The sequence below is a fragment of the Erythranthe guttata genome, chromosome 14 (assembly GCF_056151865.1).
Source record: "Erythranthe guttata isolate IM_541 chromosome 14, IM_541, whole genome shotgun sequence".
Lineage (NCBI taxonomy): Eukaryota > Viridiplantae > Streptophyta > Magnoliopsida > Lamiales > Phrymaceae > Erythranthe > Erythranthe guttata.
This window is the reverse complement of record NC_142546.1, coordinates 17,677,359-17,697,223: the sequence shown is the minus strand read 5'-3', so window position 1 is coordinate 17,697,223 and position 19,865 is coordinate 17,677,359. Positions and strand designations below refer to the sequence as shown.

At 36.0% G+C, this 19,865-nt stretch overlaps 2 protein-coding genes across 4 annotated transcripts; one reads left to right on the top strand and one right to left on the bottom strand.

Moving 5' to 3' along the window:
• Positions 1-1,773: 1,773 nt before the first annotated feature.
• Positions 1,774-6,863, bottom strand: DEG14 (Trypsin family protein with PDZ domain-containing protein). The gene is made up of 11 exons (XM_088813608.1): positions 6,399-6,863; positions 6,127-6,220; positions 5,880-5,999; positions 5,568-5,741; positions 5,336-5,463; positions 4,465-4,676; positions 4,273-4,354; positions 3,144-3,286; positions 2,760-2,880; positions 2,289-2,381; positions 1,774-2,173 (listed from the first exon to the last, which is right to left on the bottom strand). The coding sequence occupies exons 1-11, from the start codon at positions 6,411-6,413 to the stop codon at positions 2,057-2,059; spliced, it is 1,299 nt and encodes a 432-aa protein (XP_088669734.1). The 5' UTR covers positions 6,414-6,863; the 3' UTR covers positions 1,774-2,056.
• An 8,382-nt stretch (positions 6,864-15,245) lies between these two features.
• SR (serine racemase) lies at positions 15,246-18,580 on the top strand. Of its 3 annotated transcripts, none has more exons than XM_012985003.2 (7): positions 15,246-15,413; positions 16,018-16,199; positions 16,532-16,618; positions 16,719-16,949; positions 17,465-17,538; positions 17,648-17,834; positions 18,182-18,580. In XM_012985003.2, the coding sequence occupies exons 2-7, from the start codon at positions 16,024-16,026 to the stop codon at positions 18,432-18,434; spliced, it is 1,008 nt and encodes a 335-aa protein (XP_012840457.2). In that variant the 5' UTR covers positions 15,246-15,413; positions 16,018-16,023; the 3' UTR covers positions 18,435-18,580. The 3 variants fall into 3 exon arrangements, with proteins under 3 accessions (XP_012840457.2, XP_012840458.2, XP_088669919.1); XM_012985004.2 differs by having other exon boundaries at positions 15,270-15,413; positions 16,024-16,199; XM_088813793.1 differs by having other exon boundaries at positions 15,358-15,487; positions 16,024-16,199.
• The last annotated feature ends 1,285 nt before the right edge of the window (positions 18,581-19,865 follow it).

The following is a 19,865-nucleotide window of genomic DNA, read 5'->3' as shown; positions in this document are numbered from 1 at the left end:
ATTATCACTTAATTGCATGAGTTAGAATTTTATAAATGAAAAGAGGTACCAGAAATAATTATAAATTGATTATTTCAAGCTTCTGGGACGAATTTGAAATTCTCGCATATGGAATGCATAGGTGGTTTTGGCATCATGGAAAAACTTAATCATAACTTTTGTATCCGATGTTCGATTTTGTTGATTCAATATAATCCGAATAGCCAATGAAATTTCCTACAACTTTCGTCTTAGGACTGTGTCACGATCAAAGTAAGCCTCGAAGTCAGAATATATGTGTTGTGTAAGAATGCACCTAAAATGGAACCATGAAAATATTAAATAGTATCCATGGATTGAGAATAATGTAAAACATCATCATATTTAGGCGGATGCTACTTTGTTTGAACAAATTTTGGACTGAAGTTTGACAAGAAAAATGTAGTCGAGGCAAGAACCCAGTTCTTTCTCCTTAAGACAAATTTGTCCCGTGCAGTGCTCTCGGTTTACGGCAATTGTCTTCAAGATACAACGATTATTTCAGTTCCAACAAAGTAGCACAGCATTTATTGAAACACGACGAACAAAACGACGTTTAGGACATTTATTGCAATGAGACGCTATGATGAGAAGTGAATTCAACTAATGCAATGAGACGCTATGGTGGATTTTGGAATCTAAACCACTTAAATATCCAACAAAATTTGAGTCCAATACTCAAAGATTCCAACACAAACGATCCCCAAGTAGCAAACAAATCAATGGAAAATTGGTTACACAAATCAAATAGGAATTGGAATTTTGTAAATTGCAAACGATTCGGTGGCACAACCTATGGCTGCCGCTATGAAATTTTAGTATATGAATTGGTATTTATGAAATCGATTTTTCGGATCTATGGAATTTGTAATTTGGGATTTTCCAGAACGATGATCAGATTTGGTAACATACGGGTCATTTGAAAGGGGGAGAAAAATATATGATATTATTTTGGGGATTTATTTTTCCATATATTGTTAGGAGTATTATTGACACATTAAAAATAATAAATTTACTAAAAATTAGGTTTTATTAGTTGGATTTATACACATATACTATTATAATTCCACCTCTACCAACTCATTTCCAGGAAGAAATGGAAGTTAATTACGGATAAGATATCCATAAACTGAATTTTATTAAGGTGGTGTTTGCAAATGATTATTTAAAAGCAGACGTTAGTGATTGTTTGCAAATATTTCGGAAAATGAACTAAAATTGAAAAAGTAGGGTTAGGGGTGCTTTTAAAAAAATAGCTTAAAGCAGATTATTTTAAGAGAAGCTAAAGCAAAAGTTGATTTTGCAAACACCTAAAAACAGATTATGAGCAAAACAACTGCATAATTACTTTCAAAAATCATTTGCAAACACCACCTAAGTCAATTATTATTTTTCAGTTATTCCGTGTGTCTAGGAGCCATAACTGACTTTTATCAAGTCAGTTATTAGATTTCAGTTATTCCTTGTGTTTAGGAGATTAGTTTTGTGTTAGTTCAGTATAAATAATTAGTACTTGGAATAAGTAACTTGTATGAATTTCTGAAGCTTGACAAATTTATACGGTATATTATTGTGTTTAAAATTTTTTTTGCACATAATCTGCCATTGTTGTTTATTATTCTTTCATATTGTTCTCGATTCCTCTCATATAATCTCTTATAGGACATTCCATCATCGAAGAATTTTGAGAGAAATAGTGAATTCTAGTAGAATCCGCAACTCTAATTTGAAATGTTCGAACATGAGAAAATCGGATAGAGCGAGAAAATAATATTGACATTAAAGAGTAACTTTTATCAACTTCAATCTATCCATTAGTAAATGAGATGATTACAGAACTATTACTAATCTTCTCCTAAACGACATCGTTTACCATCTGCCCCATTAAGAAGTCGCTCGCCCGTTTTTTTTTTTTTTTTTTTTTTTTTTTTTTTTTTTTTTTTTGTAAATCACGCGATATGATATCTCTGGCTCATTTTCCTCTTCCTAACAACAAATGAAAACTAGAAAAGAAGAAAATAAAAGACCAACTAGTCGGTCACATATCTGGATTTACTTCTTCAGGAATCACAGTCAGAGTCTCGGTAACGTTATTTTTCCTTTTCACAACAGCCTTGAAAGGTTTTCCAATTTTATCTCCCATTATTTCGATGATCTGGAAAAAAAAAAAGAAAAGAAAAGAAAAAAAGAAAGACAAATGAGATATCAATAAGGTTTCACGAAATCGACTAATTCAAATTAACAAAAAAATCAATGCTAGGTATTATTACCTCCTTAATGCTTCCGATAGGTCTTCCTCCAAATTCAACAACTACATCTCCAGGAAGAAATCCAGCACGATCAGCTGGGGAACCAGGGAACACCTATTAAAGAATGACATTAGATACCTCGTTTTTTTTTAAGAGGAAAAGCAATGACGCATAGATAAGTAAAGTTAGATACAATGATGTCTGAGAATTATACAACTCTGTGGAGGCAAAGAAACAAGATTTCACCCTATTTTATTAGAAAACATTTAACAACTTCTCTCTTCGCCCAATAAATTGTACGGGCACAACTTAAACACTGAGATTCCATCGACCATTATTAGATTCGGAATGTTATTTTCATCGACCATCATTGACATTGTATTGATTAATTTTATCAAAAGGAGGAAAATGAACGAAGAACAAAGGTCGACTTCTTTTATGAAATCATAATTGAAAAAAGTAATCATGAATTTATCTAAATAAATATCTCACCATTGGTACAAGAACTCCTCTGCCGACGTCAGGAAATGAAGCGTTTCTTTCCTTGAGATTTTCGACAATTATGGAATTGAGATCAAGCATTTTCAAACCAAGCCAAGGTCGGACAACTCTCCTGCATCACAAACCATCCAAATTCATTACTCTATAGCAAAAGTTGCAATACTATTCACACGTAGTTTTAGAGAGAAGTCATTTGGCAAACATTCAGACCCTTCGTAAAATGGATTAATATATTCCTCTGCTATTGACGACAATAAGTTTGTGAGAAAGTCATATACGGCAAACATTACGAATCTACGAATTTTTTAGTGAAAAAAAAATCTTGTAAGCGATTGTGCGTGTGTTTATACAGAGAGAGTGAGACGGACAACGTACCCATTCTTCTTGAAGTGCTCTATAATTTTTGAAACGGAGTCAATCGGGACAGCAAAATTTAACCCATCAGCTCCCAAGACTTTCATGATATTGATGCCTACAACTTCTCCATCAACATTCACAAGAGGACCACCCGAATTACCCTACAACCACACAAAAAATTACACGGACAAAGAAGCCATAAATCACAGAGTATAATATCCGAGACTTTGGCAGTAAACAATAGATGCCGAGAAGTAAAAATAGTTGATAAAGATTTCTTTTTGGGCTCTAAAGGCAAATGAGATGAATATATAGCTTGAACATAGATTAACCAAGATAAGCCATAACACCTATATGAGAAACTAATATACGTATGTCTTTCCGATCAATGCTTTTTATTGATACATGTTTCACTTTGCAGTGGAAAAAAATGAATCATCAATGTGTTGCACTAATGTAAAATTCAGTCCACCACCACCGGTATCCCAACCGTAAAAAGACGCAAAATACACATTGACGGGGATAGCGGTGGAAATTGGAATGGAACATCTGATTTCCGTTGATTTCGATCTCAAAATTTTCCGATTTTGGAACATTATTTTTCATTCTGAATTTTAACCTTCCGATTTCCGATTTTTCTGAAATTATTTGGATCGGAATTGGAATATATATGAGATTCCGATTTCCGATCCGATATTAAGTTCTGAAAATCTGTCAGAAAATTCCGATATTTTTCCGATTATTAAACTTAAAATATGAATATTATTAGGTATTTTATATTTTAAGAGACCAAACATTGGAAATTTCTGAATTCTGCGGATTCCAATCCAAAAATTTTCAGATTTTGGAACAATTTTTTTAATTTCAATTTCTGAAATTCTGATATCCCATTTTTACGAATTTTTTTAACGAAATTGGAATTAGTTTTTCACTTTCGAAAAAGATCGGAATTTTTCAGAAAGGGTTCATTCAGATCCGTACTATATATACCCCCAGATGCACACATATGCAAATGCACTAATGCAAGTAGCAAAGGAACAGATCCGAAAAATCTTTACATAATAACCATCATAACTATATGGCATATTGTAATGGGATAGGAAAAAAAAATATCTCAACGCAGGTGAAGGGAAGGAGAAAAATTTACCTGATTTATTGCACAATCAGTCTGCAAATACTCCCTGTGCATACCTCCAAGACCCAACTCACTACTTTTACGATCAACACAACTAGAAACAACAAGGGAAGCAACAAAAGCATCAGTCAAATACATTTGTAAACCCTCGTTTACGAAATGTACATTAACATTGCATACTTAAAACAGATGGCAAAAGTTTACCTTACAATACCTGCTGTAACGGTATTCTGAAGGGTAAGGGGACAACCCATAGCCAACACCCAATCTCCTGGGCGAATGTTACTAGAACTCCCGAGTTTTGCTGTTGGGAGTGGGATTTTAGATTTAATCTTCAGTATTGCTACATCAGCATGTACGTCAACATTTACCACTGTACCCTCGAATGACCTACCATCTTGCAAAGTCACTTCGATCTGCCACGATAATCAATCATTTGTGTATTATGCACAATATCTAGTGCATGTACAATGTGTAATGCATAGTGCTTCAGAATATTAAAAAAAAAAAAAAAAAAAAAAAAGGCAAACTAAGCCAATGCATTGCTTAAAACTTAATAGGCGCGACTCGATGAAATCCATTTACTGTAGATCCCGGTTGCTCTAAAGCCCAAGAACATAAAAATTGAACCGCAAATATATGTAAATATAGGATTAACAAACTATTGATGGTGTCTTTAGGACTGACTCGTGTCATCAAAAGTTTCTGTACAACTGTGCTTTGTGAGTTAATTAGTTTATCAATACAACACTTTTAACAGTGGTACATAATGCACAATCAAAGCTTTTGATTTCTGATATTCATGCATTGTGCATTGTGCATCACATAAATACTAGAACAAGTCCCGAGATATTAATGTGAGTAAACTATATTAAAAGATAAGGCCAAATACAAGAAACGTATGAGCTAAGGTGAATATAATTGAAACTAAGATGTAACCTATGAGTTAAGATGAATTTAAAAAGATAATGGACATATTTTCGATTGAGTCCATTAAGTAGATTGAGAGGATTCACAAAACGTTCAAATCGAGAAATTCCAATAATAAAGGACATAAATGAGTTAAGTGATAAACCTTTTCCTTAGATGAAGACCTCAATCCTTGAAAATTAACCAAGCCATGAGCACAAGTTAGGATAGTACCATCTTCATTTATAATAGTTCCTGATCCAACGCTCCTACCGAGAGTTATACCATGAAAACCTACAAAACAATCATCAAGTATAAGTTACAGACTATCAGACGCGGCTATTCACTCTGCAAAGTTAACAAAACAAAGAAAAAACGGATGAGAAGAGAAAATCGACCTTGTGGTACCGACAAATGGACAACAGCAGGAGCAACCTTAGTAGCTGCATTCGCAATAGTGTCACGACCAAGACAGTTGCACGAACGTTTGGGACTATCTCCAATATCAGCTCCACTACTAATATTAGCATCTGGCGCAGGATCTGGTCTTGAAAAAAATAGTGGAGAAGCACCTACAATTTTACGTATTGAGTGAGGGAGGGCAACGGAAAAACATGGTACATGAACAGAAATACGAAATTACAAGAAACAGTGAAAAATTGCTGAACAAAGTGCAATAAACCATAAAGTGAAGTGGAAATGAAATATACCATAGAGTGAATGGTTTGAGTGAGTAAATGCTGCCGAATTGTGGATGTTCTCTTTTATAGTTCTCCATGGCCATTGTAGTGAATCCCTAAGCAAAGGTATTGAGACCGATACTGATGTATCTTCAATAGAAAAAATGTAAGACGAAAGAGACAAAGAGTTAGCTTGACAATTACAAAAAACAAAAATGCAATCGTTATCACGAATGCTTAAACGGTTTGACTAATGCAGGCCTTAATCTGAACTTACTATAATCTGAAGAATTTGTAAAGCCAACTACCCCCGACCCGGCTGTAGCTAAAGCCACAGCACCTACGAGACGAGTTTTGTTTGAAAAATTTCTCTGCAACCGCAAATAGAAAAAAAGACGTATGTATGATACATAGCAAATAATACAATATTCTCAGAGGAAATTCATCAAACAGTTTCCAGACAACCCCAAGTTCCCAAGTTTTGGAAATTTATAATCTAAATAACCAAGAAAAAAACACACAAATTATAATGAATAGGAAAATGCATACCAAGAAATACATCATTTCTCTTGTGCAAGTAAACTTTCACAAAAACCCTCGAGACAAATACGTTTCTTGGCTAGGGGTGTAATCAATCAACCGTTTCGAAAAAATCAGAAATTTTCGGAAATAAATTTGTATTTCCGAGTTCAATTGCAGAAATTTTGAAGTCTAACGTTTTCACTTCGATTCCAGAAGTTCCAAGAATTTTGGATGTTTCTGAAATCAACAATTTTTACAATTGTCAGGAATTATGAGGGGGTAGCGCGACGGTTCACGAGCTTTAGCTTTCACAAGTTTCTTTCGTGCGGAAGTCCGACTAACTGGCGGCGGAGGGGGCGGCGGCGCGGCTAATTTGAGAGAGAATGATGGTTGGGGTTTTGCAGCAACTCCGACGTGGCGTGAAGAAGCGGTTGTTGCATCGGGTTTCAAGTTTCAACGAATAAAAAAGTAAGGGGTTAATTTATACGTAACGAGTTAGATACTTAAATTTACATATATATATATATATATATATATATATATATATATATATATATATATATATATATATATATATATATATATATATATATTAATCATTTCTTCTTCTCAAGTTACACACTGCCACGCTACAAGTTGAAAGGAATTGCACATCAGACTGTATTTGGTTAATTATCAAAATAAATAAATAAATAAATGAAATAAAAAGACTGTATTTGGTTAGGTGCGTGTAGGGGTGGGCATTAACATTAAGGATCGGGGTTCGAGATCCCGGATTTGTTCGATGCTACACCCGGTGAAAAACACCGGGTGGGTCTTCTGCTGCCACGTGTCTCTTTTTTATATTTTATAATACATTCCCCGCTAGGGTTTACCTTTAGGGGTTTTAGAAAAATAAAAAAAAGAACACGTGGCAGCAGAAGACCCACCCGGTGTTTTTCACCGGGTGTAGCATCGAAGGAACCGAGATCCCGGTCACGTCTCAATTGGGATTTTGTTGTTTGAGACTAAAAATTCAGGGAATTAATTCGGAATTATGGGTATCGAGATGGGGATTGGGATTAGAAAGAAATATGAGATGGGATTCCATAATTGATTAGATCCCGATTGGGATTATCTCATCCCGAGTTTCGAAAATAGTTAAATATTTTAATTTATTTTTTGAGGAAAAACGAGTATTTAACTTGGGCACCGATGGCCAAATGAGAAGGAAGTAAAGGTTTCTCCATACACTTAACGATAGACATAGAAGCTAAACATAGAAGCAATAAAACGAGCACTTAACTTAGGCACCCATGGCCAAATGAGAAGGAATTAAAGGTTCCTCCATACAGTTAACGATAGACATAGAAGCAATGAAATTACCTTGTCTCCTGATAAAAGAAAAGGAACACAAATCAAAAAGACAAAGAAATGGAAAGATAATACTCAATATGGCGCCACAAGAGAGTTAGCAAGACATCCGAGTTGTTAAGAGCTTTGACCACTTGAAGGCAGTCCCGTTCCACTTGAATAGAGTTCCATCCCATAGATTGAGCCAAAATAAGAGCATGGGAAAGCCATAGCCACGCATTCGACCGGTTTGAGTCATCCTATGATCTTATGAGTTTTCCACCAAATGCAGTTTCCACCAGCATCTCTGGCAACAAGTGACACATGGTAAAACGGCGCCGCTTGAGGTAGAGAGGCGTCAATATTGATCTTAATAATTCCATTCATCGGCACGTTCATGGTTCTTCAGTAGGCGCCGAGGGGAGTGGAATAGTTTGCGCATCAGCATAAGTCTGAAGAAAAGCACTGCTCCATCCTACAATTTCATTCAACTCCAAGAACTTCCCGCCATGCACCTGTTTATTTCAAACGTCCCACATCTTCCACGCCACCACTGCCGCCATGTGAAGTGTTTCTTGTTCAGGTTTGTATGCACATAGTCCCACTATGCACCAAAGGATGTGGAGTCTTCATCTATACAGTTCAAGGCAGATGGTTTGTTCATCCATACATGGCCCACGCGTCCACATCTTCACATAACATTCATAAGGGTTTCTCCGGTCATTCCATACCGCTCGCAAATTGGGTTTGGAATCATCTGTCGCTTGAAAAGAGTTGCCTTAGTCGGGATTATACCGGAGTATGCCAGCCACATGAAAGTCCTGATTTTCGGAGGAATTTTCATAATCCACATGACCTTCCAATTGCGATGGGAAAAGCCACTTCCACCAACCCTACCCGTTGTAGTGGAGAGCCATGTCGGCAAAACGAAAAGTTTATGATGATAGCAAGATTTTACTGTAAAGTTTCCGGATTTCATCAAATTCCAGTCCCACAATCGAGTATTTGGAATAATTAGATAGTTCACCGAGTTGTGGGAAGCCGAGTCGATAAGCCTCGAGGTCAGAATGATCGGGTTCTCATCCCCGACCAACCATGGGTTGCACCAGATAGGGGTGTCTTTTCGATCCCCAATATTGTGACGAATTCCATTGCGGATGAGGGGACAAGCTTTGATAGGGAAACCACGAAACCAACGTCCGGCTCTCGATTTCAACGTCCCACAAATCACCTCCTAGAAAGGAACGAGCCTTAAGGATTCGGGTCAACAGGAATTGGGGGAATTTGATAAGCTTCCAAACTTGTTTGGCCAGAAGCGACAGATTAAAGCAAATGAGATCTCTAAATCTGAGCTCACATTCTTCCTTCGATCTGCATAAATTGTTCCATTTTAACTAGGACATAGCTCATTCTCCCCATTGCCCCAACAGAAGTGACTAATGACAGACTCAATTTCGTCAATCAATCTGATGGGAGCAAAAAACATGACATAACATATGTGGGAATCGCTTGGAGAATGGACTTGATCAAAATTTCTTTCCATGCTTTCAATAACTGCTTAGTGTTACACCCCTTAATTCTGTTCCATAATCTGTCTTGTAAGTACCGAAATATATCCTTGCTCGTCTTCCCCATAGAGGCCGGCAAGCCCAAATATTTATGTAAAAAATGATTTGAAACCCCAATATGGAAAGGATATCCACCTTCTCGGCAAGACTCGTCGCTGGACAGAAAGCCATTGTGGATTTCTCGAGGTTGATTAATTTTCCAGATGTTGCAACATACTTAGTGAGGATATGCTTGATGGTATGAGCATCCGAAGCCGTAACGTGGCTAAAAATGAATGTATCGTCCGCGAAGCATAAGGACGGCAAAATTGTGGTTGTTGGGGGCTATGGGCTTAAATGAGGGCATTTGAGAGATGGCTTGGGTTATCTCGTCTGCTAAGTAAGGGAGGGAGAGCAGATATGAATCCTCATCGGTGATTTGGGGCTCGATGTGTTCCAGCACTCTCCTCTCTCTCTCTCTCTCTCTCTCTCTCTCTCTCTCTCTCTCTCTCTCTCTCTCTCTCTCTCTCTCTCTCTCTCTCTCTCTCTCCTCTCTCTCTCAGATAGATTAGACGAGCTAACAATAATGGCATAGTAATGAGCAATTTCCCCTTTAATATCCTTCAGATCATCATGCCATACTTGTGTCTCATCTTTAATTTTGTGGACCCAATTTCGACGTTTCGTCATCGTGGACTTTTTGTGGAAGTATTTTGTATTCCGGTCTCTATGACGAATCCACTGTTCCCGGCTCCTCTGTCTCCAGCACACATCTAGGTCCCCATACACTTGCTCCAATTCTTTCTTGAGATGCTTTGTAAATCGATAACCTCACTAGTTTATTCTTTCAAGCCCAAATCATGTAATTGACCATTTAGTAACTCAATCCATTTATTAGGGTTCGAGTGAGTCCCTCGGCTCCGTTGTCTGATAGCAATTTGACACCCTTCCATACCTCCGATGACTTCGTCCATCGAGTTTGAGTTTTCCATCCACCGTGCCCCACCATTCTCGGATAATCGCCTCACACTCATCTATCCGAGCCCACATAGCCTCAAAACAAATGGTAGATTCCTCTGTTGAGCCAAGCTCTCCACGTCGGGTGATATGATAAACATTATTGGGACATAGTCGGATCCCGCATATTGCAATTGAGTGACTTCCGCCTGAGGGTAAGAACTTCCTCATAGTGAGTTCGCACAGACCATATCCAGCCGACACCACACAGTCTCCGGGTAGGCACGCTTGTTACACTATGTAAAGACCCCCCCCCCCTCCTAAAACCCAAAGCCAAAAGCTCGCAGTCCAATAACGCCTCTCAGAACGTTGTACTAAGGGCCGGACTTCTAGAAATAACCCCATTTCTTTTCGAACTTTCCAAAGTTTCATTAAAGTCACCCGAATCATCCATGGGAGACTCTTCTGGGTGCTTAGAGAACGAAGCAAGTTCCAAGTCAAATATGTCCTCTGAATCTTAGGGAAATCATATATCTCCATAAGGTGCCAATTAGCATCTTGTTGGTATCCAACAACTTCAACATCCATGTGGTTATTTGACAAACTGATCAGGTCCACTTTGATATCATGCCTCCACGGTAAAGCTAAACCTTTTGATGTTTCAACAATGTCCACTATAACTCCATTCAGATTCCAACGCGATTTCAGATTAGTCACAAATGTTGATTTTTCATTCGTTTCCGAAAGAAAAATCAACTCCGGTGATATTTTTTGGAGCATGCCTCCGAAAGATAGAATTTTCAAGGGGCCCTCTTGTTCGGATGTGAAGCCCAGGAGTCAATGAAAATTCGCAAGAGATTCTAGATTAGCCGGTTTTAATTTTATTAACAATGCTTTTATTAGATTCGTTTAAAGTGGAATAAATCTAATCTAGCAACTTACAATTTTCGCGAGCAGATTCGTTTCTATCTTCGGCGCACAAACGAGGATCCACACCAAGCCTTCAATCCTCTAAAAACTGCTGTTCAGAAATTTACAGTCTTCTTCCTTCACTAATATCTCCAAGATGATTGATCTGATGGAGAAACCCTTAGGACAGATTATAGTACTATGGGTTAGGGAGGTCTTGTATAAATTTCAAGCATATCGGATGAACGGTTGATTTATGGTGATTTCTTCGCAGGACTGCTCAGAATAATAGTTTGTTCTAAAAACCTATAATCTTCTATTGTATATCCCGAATTAATAATTCTTCTACAAGGGTGGACTTGTACTTGAAGAAATCTAAATCTAAAATCGAGAAATCTAGAGAAAAAAGAAGAAGAGAAAATATTTTCTCTCCAACGTGAAATAGGCGTGTAGCATTATTCTTTTTCATCAACCCAATCTCTATTATATATAGCACAAGGAATTAGAGTCACACATAGAGATGATTACTTGGAAACAAATCTCACTCCTTCTATAACTCTATATAGCCGAAAATTGCAGTCCAATGGGGACTTAAGGCGTGTAGCATTATTATTTTTCATCAACCCAATCTCTATTATATATAGCACAAGGAATTAGAGTCACACATAGAGATGATTACTTGGAAACAAATCCTACTCCTTCTATAACTCTATATAGCCAAAAATTGCAGTCCAATGGGGACTTAATTTTCAGCTATATTAATCCCAATATATAATATTGGTTGAACTTTATTTTCTCGATTAATTAGAAAATCAATTGGGCTACAATATGGACCAAATGAGAAAATATAAATCAGACAACTAATAATTAATTGAATCCAAACTCTTAAAAAGAATTCATTTAATTAATCATTTAATAATTATTTATTTTCCACTACCAAATAATTATTGAACTCCCGTTTATATTCTCAAATATTATATTCGAGCTCCGGTCGATCATTAGTTAGATTCTCCCCACATTAAGATATCTTACAACCACCAATAATTTATTCGTTGCTAAATAAATTAAATGGTTTCTTTTCATGAGTCACCCGCTTAACTTATTTGAGTTTGCTGGATACGAAATCAACCTGGCAGGACTTGGCATAAAAAAATCTTATAAGCTACTCAAGGGTTATTATCAATCTCATATTTCAGAGATGTGGATTCCTTTCCATAACTAATTTCCACAATTAATTCTTAATGTCTCTACCCAATGCACCGGGGGCCATTTGACTCAATATAAGAATCTCTCCTATTGTGACATTAAAGTAGAGATCATCAATTAAATGTGTACGTTAATTATTTAGGAATTAAGAGATTAAGTAATTTACTGTCAACTAGAAATAATACAGTTTCATTTATGAACAGCGATGAAACAATTATTTCACTTTGTCCGGTTCAACACATGCCGGGTGTGCTAGCTTAATAAGTCAAAACAATAGCTACAAAAGTTATTCTCTATTTACTGTGATCAAGACCAATCACTTAAATATTGTGCTACAATCTTTTACCAATGGTTAGTCCATTTCCATCTAGATTGTGAACTTTTATCTTTATATTCTAAACAAACTTTCGAAATGATTTTTCTGTGCGTCGTAGCACACCATCTCGAATACTATTAGAATATTAGACTTATGCTTTTAATTAATTGACAAACAATCAATTAAATGCACTGAATACCCTTGTGCAGATTCTCCTAAAATTATAATATAATATTTTATTAATTCAATAATAAAATTATGTAGCTAAAAGCGAGACTTTTAGTCTACTATCCTAACACCTCTAGCCCTTGACAATTCTAGAATAACAATTCATAATTCTTAGTGGGACTGCTCGGCAGTCTCCGCCGTTGAGTAAGAGTTTTCGTCTCGAACCATCAGGACTTGGCGGTTATTTCCTCTTGAATTGTCATCATTTGATGTCCCATTAGCCTTTTTCTTCTTTGAGGGTCCTGTACGCACTACGTTTTTGTGAGCTGAGATAGTGTTAGATGGACCAATCTCGAAGCGGATTGGGTTTGTAACAAGTGTCATCTTCTGGCCGCCTGGAATAATCAGCACCGCGCATCCACTCCCACCACCAGTACTGTGCCTCTCACCCTGTCTATTCTCCTTAAAGACAAATATGTTATCCCGTCTCCTCTTATTATTCTCCACGAGCGTTGGCCTGCCTGCATTGAGCGGCAAGGCTGCAGGGGTTGGCGTTGAGCATCTCCTTCCCTATAACTTTGAGCTTTCAACCATGTACCATATGGAAGTTGTTCTCCCGATTCAGCAAAGTTATCTTCAAATCGTTGAGGGCATCGTCCTTGTCCATGCCCTAAAATTTCTCATAGGAAGAAGAATTTTGGGAGCCGTTCATAAGTGAATGCAATCCAAACCTTATTCCCATTGACTCCGTTCTGAAAAATGCATCGCCGTAAACTCTGCGTGACGTCCAACTGAATCTTAACCCTCATATATTCCATCATATCAGGTTGTTTAGGGCTTAAGAGTTTCTGGAATATTTCTATTATGCGTGCAATCTGTTCGGCGACAGTCTTCTTTCGTTGACCCGCTCGAATATTATGGAAGCGGTAACGATGTTCATATTATTGATGATAGCCTCTCTAGAAGATTCACATTACTTTAGTTTGGGAGTAAGAAACCATGTTTGTCAAGAACCCATGCATGAGCATCCATCAAGGGCGTGTTTAAGATTCAAGTGGTGTTGGAATTTCAAGAGTACCTTGTTAGCAACAATCGATTGGACATCGCATCTTTATGGTTAAATATATAAGGATAAGAAGTAAAATTTTGGGAGTTTCATGCTTTGCAATGGATATGCATTGTTGGATTTTGCTTTCACTTATATTTCCTACTTCGTCCCAAACTCTCAATATATTTCTTTTTTTCTCTTCCCCTTACAAGAATCTCTTGACTTATGATGCACGGAAACTGATGTACAAATGCGTTTCCATGTTTCGGAAATGTTTGGAAAACTGAAACACCATGACACTTGTCGGAAGTTTATATTTAAAAGTTTAAATATATTTTTTTAAATCTTATGTCTATTTTTCACTTCTGATTGTAGATGCTAATTTCCATATTAAAATAAATTTATATGCCCGGAATGTAATTTGTGGAATGATAATTTGGGTTGAACTTATAAATCATATATAATTTTTTTTAGATACAATTATGTAAATGACAATAAGTTAAACGTTATAATATTTTTTAGATATTATGGATGCATCCTTATATTTTTAATATTTACACGTCTCTCCACGTTCCTGTATCGAACTTTTTGAAAAAAAAAATGGGGTTTCCCTGTTTCACACTGTGTCTACGGGGTCTATGTTCCCGTGTCCGTGCTACATAGCTCCCGACTAAGGGTGGAAATCGGACGGATCGGATCGGATTTAGGTGTTTCGGAAAATTTCCGATTTTTTTCGGAAGTCGAAAACGCCTTCCAATTCCAATTTCGATTTTTTCGGAATTCAAGAATTGATTCCGATTCCGATCTTTTCGGAATTTTCGGAAAATCAAAATTTTTTGGAAATTTCCATTTTCGGAATTTTTTGGAAAATTTTCGGAATTTTCCCAAAAAAAAAAAGGAAAAAAGGGATAAATTGTTCACAACACAGTAGCTAAAATTGCAAAAAAGAAAAATCAAACAAGTAATCTTCACAAATACAAGAGACTCACACAAATGACAAAACACAACATATATATATATATATATATATATATATATATATATATATATATATATATATATATATATATATATATATATATATATATATATATATATATATAAAAATATTAGTAATATATTAATATATATAGTTAGTAATTACTAATTAGTACAGAACAGCGGATAGATATAGTATATATAGTAATATTAATAATAATTGGAAATATCGGAAATAATCGGAATAATTTTGGATCGGAAATCGGAAATTCTGAAATTATGTTATGTATTTCCGATTCCGATCCGATTTTTTTCGGAATTTTCGGAAATCGGAATTTCGGAATTCGGTATTGAAAAAGTCGTTCCAAAATCGGGATATTTTGGATCGGATTCGGCGGAAATCGGAACCAATTGAAAAAAATGATTCCCTAAATCCAAACACAAACGGACAACTACCAACTGCCCCGTACGTAATATCAAATATAATAGAAGAAATAAATTTGATTCTTTAGAAATGTCTGCAGCGGAATCTAAATGTGAATATCTGAAAACAGTGTGAGAGAAACAGAGGAATTCTTACTGTAAGTTTTCATTAATCCCGTTTTCATACATCAGTTCTTGGAACCCTGTTCTTGTCACTTTGATCTTGTGCAGAGTATGTTCTCAATTCTTCTATTAAAATTAGGTTTTTTTAGTGTGGTGTGTGTGTGTGTGTGTGTGTGTGTGTGTGTTTCTTTTGTTTTTTAAGCACTTATGGCAATTGTTCATAGTACTTTTGATTACCTGTATTTGACTGAGTTAGGGTTTTGTTCGATTTTTCTTGATAATTGTAATGGGAGCCAGGACTATGATACGGGGGGCCATCGCCCCCCTCCCATTGCTTCTCAAATACTTGCTATTTAATTATAAATATTTGTTAAACCTGATGTTGATGTAAAATACAGTAGAACCTCGATAAATTAATAACTTCGATTAAATAATAGTTTCTCTCGGTCATGACTCGATGAAAATGTATTAAATTATTAACTCAATAATATAATAATTCGCTAAATTAATAGAATTTTCCTGCTCCCGACTGTATGTATGTATTTGATTAACTCATAGATGTGAAGTTAATTTACTTCTCGAATTCCGATACTATTTAATCGGATGAACTGAAAAAAAAATACTAACAAAATCGAATAGTTTCAGATGGAAGCAAAAGCTGAAGAATCCAGTAATGAATACGCCGCTGATATTTCTTCGATTAAAGAAGCACAGGAACGCATCAGCGCTTACGTCTACAAAACTCCGGTCTTGTGCTCAGAGACCCTCGATTTTATCTCCGGAAGGAATCTTTACTTTAAATGTGAATGTTTCCAGAAAGGGTGAGATATTTGGATCCATTTATTATCTGACGTGTTAGGCCTCGTTTGGTTGGGGAGATTAGCCATGATTAACTAAATAATTGAATTTTGTTCGATGTTTGGTATTCCCAATAACTTGCCTGGTCGACCTGCAAATATTATATTATCATGGCTTATCTTGCGTTCTAGTCATGTTTTTTATTGGACATTCGAAGGTCCAATAATACAAATGGGTTTCGTTAGATTATTTTAATCGTATCTTCGCAACCAAACGAGGCCTTAATTTATTAGCATAAACGGTGATTTATTATACACACATTTTCTTGTTTGTTTGTAATAATAATAATAATTAGTGGAGCTTTCAAGTTTAGAGGGGCATGCAATGCCGTGTTTTCACTTACGGATGATGAAGCAGCCAATGGGGTCGTGACACATAGCAGGTTCGTTTTTCGAGCTCGTAACTAAAAACCCGTTTTTTAATTTTTTCGAATTTGCATTTTTTTTAATATATTCTAACTTTGAAAAAAACAAAAAAAATAGTGGTAATCATGCTGCAGCACTTTCATTGGCTGCAAAAATAAGAGGAATTCCCGCACATATAATTGTTCCGAAAAATGCCCCGAAATGCAAAGTCGAGAACGTTGTCCGTTATGGTGGTCAGGTTATTTGGAGTGAGGCTACATTGCAGTCGAGGGAGGAGGTTGCTCGGAAGGTTCTAGAAGATACCGGTGCTGTTCTTATTCATCCGTATAATGATGCTCGTATCATAAGGTAACCTGTTCTTATTCAAGTTTATTTGAAAAAAATTTATCGAGCTTTTTATTAAACAATACGTAATTTGAATGCGTGGGTGCCTTAATTATTGTTAATTAGTTAGTTAGCTAGCAGATTGGGTAGTTTATGAATTAGACAATTACCAAGCTTTTCGTTCGTTTCTTGAATGAAAAGCAATTCAGTTTTTTTTTTCCCCATTTTCAAGATTCTCACATCATAATATTTAGAAATTGTGTTTGATTATCTGTTGAATCGAGCTCAACGAGTACTAACTAGCCGAACATGAATCGAGCTCGAATAATTTGATTGTCAATATAAAACATCGATTTAACCAATTTTTGCCTACGTAAGATGTGTTTTCACCGAATTATCTTGTCGTACACCAATTTCACAGATTTTAATTTTCTAATCAATTTAACCAATTTCCGATTTAACTCGTTTTTGGCATGCATCACATATTGTTTGTCCGATTATAAATATTTTGAATGATTTATAACTTCTTTTTTTTTCAGTGGGCAGGGAACCATATCGCTAGAGCTTTTGGAGCAGATTCCGGAAATCGACACCATCATAGTTCCGATAAGCGGTGAGCTCTCGATATTATTAAATTGCAATTAAATAGTTACCTTCATCTCAACATTTGTATAAATTAAAAAAAACAAATGCTTATACATTGTAGCAATAAAAAACTGTAGGAGGTGGTTTAATCTCGGGGATAGCTTTAGCTGCCAAGTCTTTAAATCCCGCGATTCGAATATTTGCTGCCGAACCAAAGGGAGCAAATGATGCTGCTCGATCCAAAGAAGAGGGCACTATCGTAATTTTACCAGAGACAAATACCATAGCCGATGGTCTTCGTGCTTCTCTTGGAACACTCACATGGTAAAAAAAAAAAAAAAAAAAAGATAATAATAATAATAAGTCAATTGTATTTTTCATGACATAATTTCGTATCTTTTTTCGTCTTGTTCAATATGTGTTAGTTAAATAATTGGATTTTATTTGATGTTTGGTTAGTCTGTTAACTTCTCGGACTGGCTCAATTTTTTTTGAAAGATAAGGCATGATTAGTTAATTAAAATAATTAGATTTTATTTTTATTTTTTTCGGCCCGGCCTATAATTATTGAAAAATGAGGTATTAGTATTCGATTGTCCGAATAGAGCCCCTACGCATTTTTCCGGTGTTGAAATTACTTTTTTACCCTTTAATATAATTACAACCTACAGGCCTGTTGTTCGGGATTTGGTGGATGGGGTAATTGTTGTGGAGGACAAAGAGATAATCGAAGCAACGAGACTATGCTACGAAACTCTGAAGGTTGCGGTGGAGCCAAGTGGAGCCATCGGCCTTGCGGCTGTTCTTTCCGGAAGCTTCCGGAATAATCCCGTTTGGAAAGACTGCAAAAATGTGGGGATTGTACTTTCAGGAGGGAATCTTGATTTGGATGTGCTGTGGGAATCCTTTAAAAACAGAATATGAAATGTGAGAACGCTTCAATTGTAAATACGGATAATTCCTTGTCGTATTCGGGGGAATGGATTTAACTCGTATTGTATTCGAGTCTAGATTATTTTGCTGCTGCATACGCTTGTTTTTTCTCAATCCAAACGCAACCTTAGATATTATTTCGTATCTTGTGAGTGATTTATTTATCTTCGATTAATATGTTTGATCCAAAAAAAATACCACAACTCCGCACATTTTTCAATATTTTTCCGTCAATGGTGTTTGCTTTTAAATTATATTTAGCTCAACTTTTTACAATCATCAGCGTCTAGTTGGTAAGTTTTCCTTGCTAGCAGAGTTTATAAGAGGTATTTTGAGTGAACAATATAAATACTGTGAGGCTGAGGATTCGGTTGGTGAATTGGACGAGGTTCAACGCAGCTGGTTACTTAGGTCGTGAGTGGACGCTTGAAAGAAAAAAAGTACGTGTATTTCGATTGCATACGGTGTAGCGAAAGTGCGTTAAGATGGATATTGTTATCTATTTTAACAACATAGAGTTAGGGGGTGATATGGCTCCCCCAACATTTCTTAAATCACTCATTGCTCTTTGTTGTCTCCACCACTTTATGAAACTAATAGTTTGTTAGAACGCTATCGGAATAAGGTATCCAATGCATTATCCCATTAGAGTTTCTAACTATATGTTTCAGGGGTGAGTGTAATTATCGATACCACAGGGACCTTAAAGTTATTTTAGCATACCTCAGGGGTGTGCTGTAATTTACCCAAATAAAAAAGAAGAGAAAATAATGGACAACGAAAAATAACCTTAGTGTTGTGAAATAATTCCCATTAGCTCGTTTATTAATATTTTATTAGAAACACTAATGGTGTGAGTATAATTAATTAATCAATATTATCTAGTTTTTAATGTGTAACTAATATATATATGTATATACGGTTATGTATATGTATGTATATATGTACACACTATATTAATATAATAATATACTACATAATATAATATAATATATGTGTGAGTGGGAAAGATAGAGAGAGTGTGTAAGGAGAGAGAGAGAAAGTGCAGCCAAAAATTATGTTTTATTAATTCACTTGTACATCTATTTATAGATACAAAGTGACGAGTCATCACTAACACTTGTCAACATTTCATCTAACATTGTTGGAAATGACTACACATGTCCTAACACTTGTCAAAAGACTAATAACCCATTTGCTAAAGTCCACAATATTATAACACTCCCCCTTGGACGTAGCACATTTGTATCGACTTAATTGATGCCTCATTAAAAACCTTAAGCCGGAAAACCCAGTGGGAAAAACCGATCAGAAGGGAAAAAGAGTGCATGACTCAAATCCAAGTCGTGTGCATAAGCTGCCTCGTTAAAAACCTTAGCTGGAAAACCCAATGGGATGAAAACCAGTCGTAAGGGAAAAAAG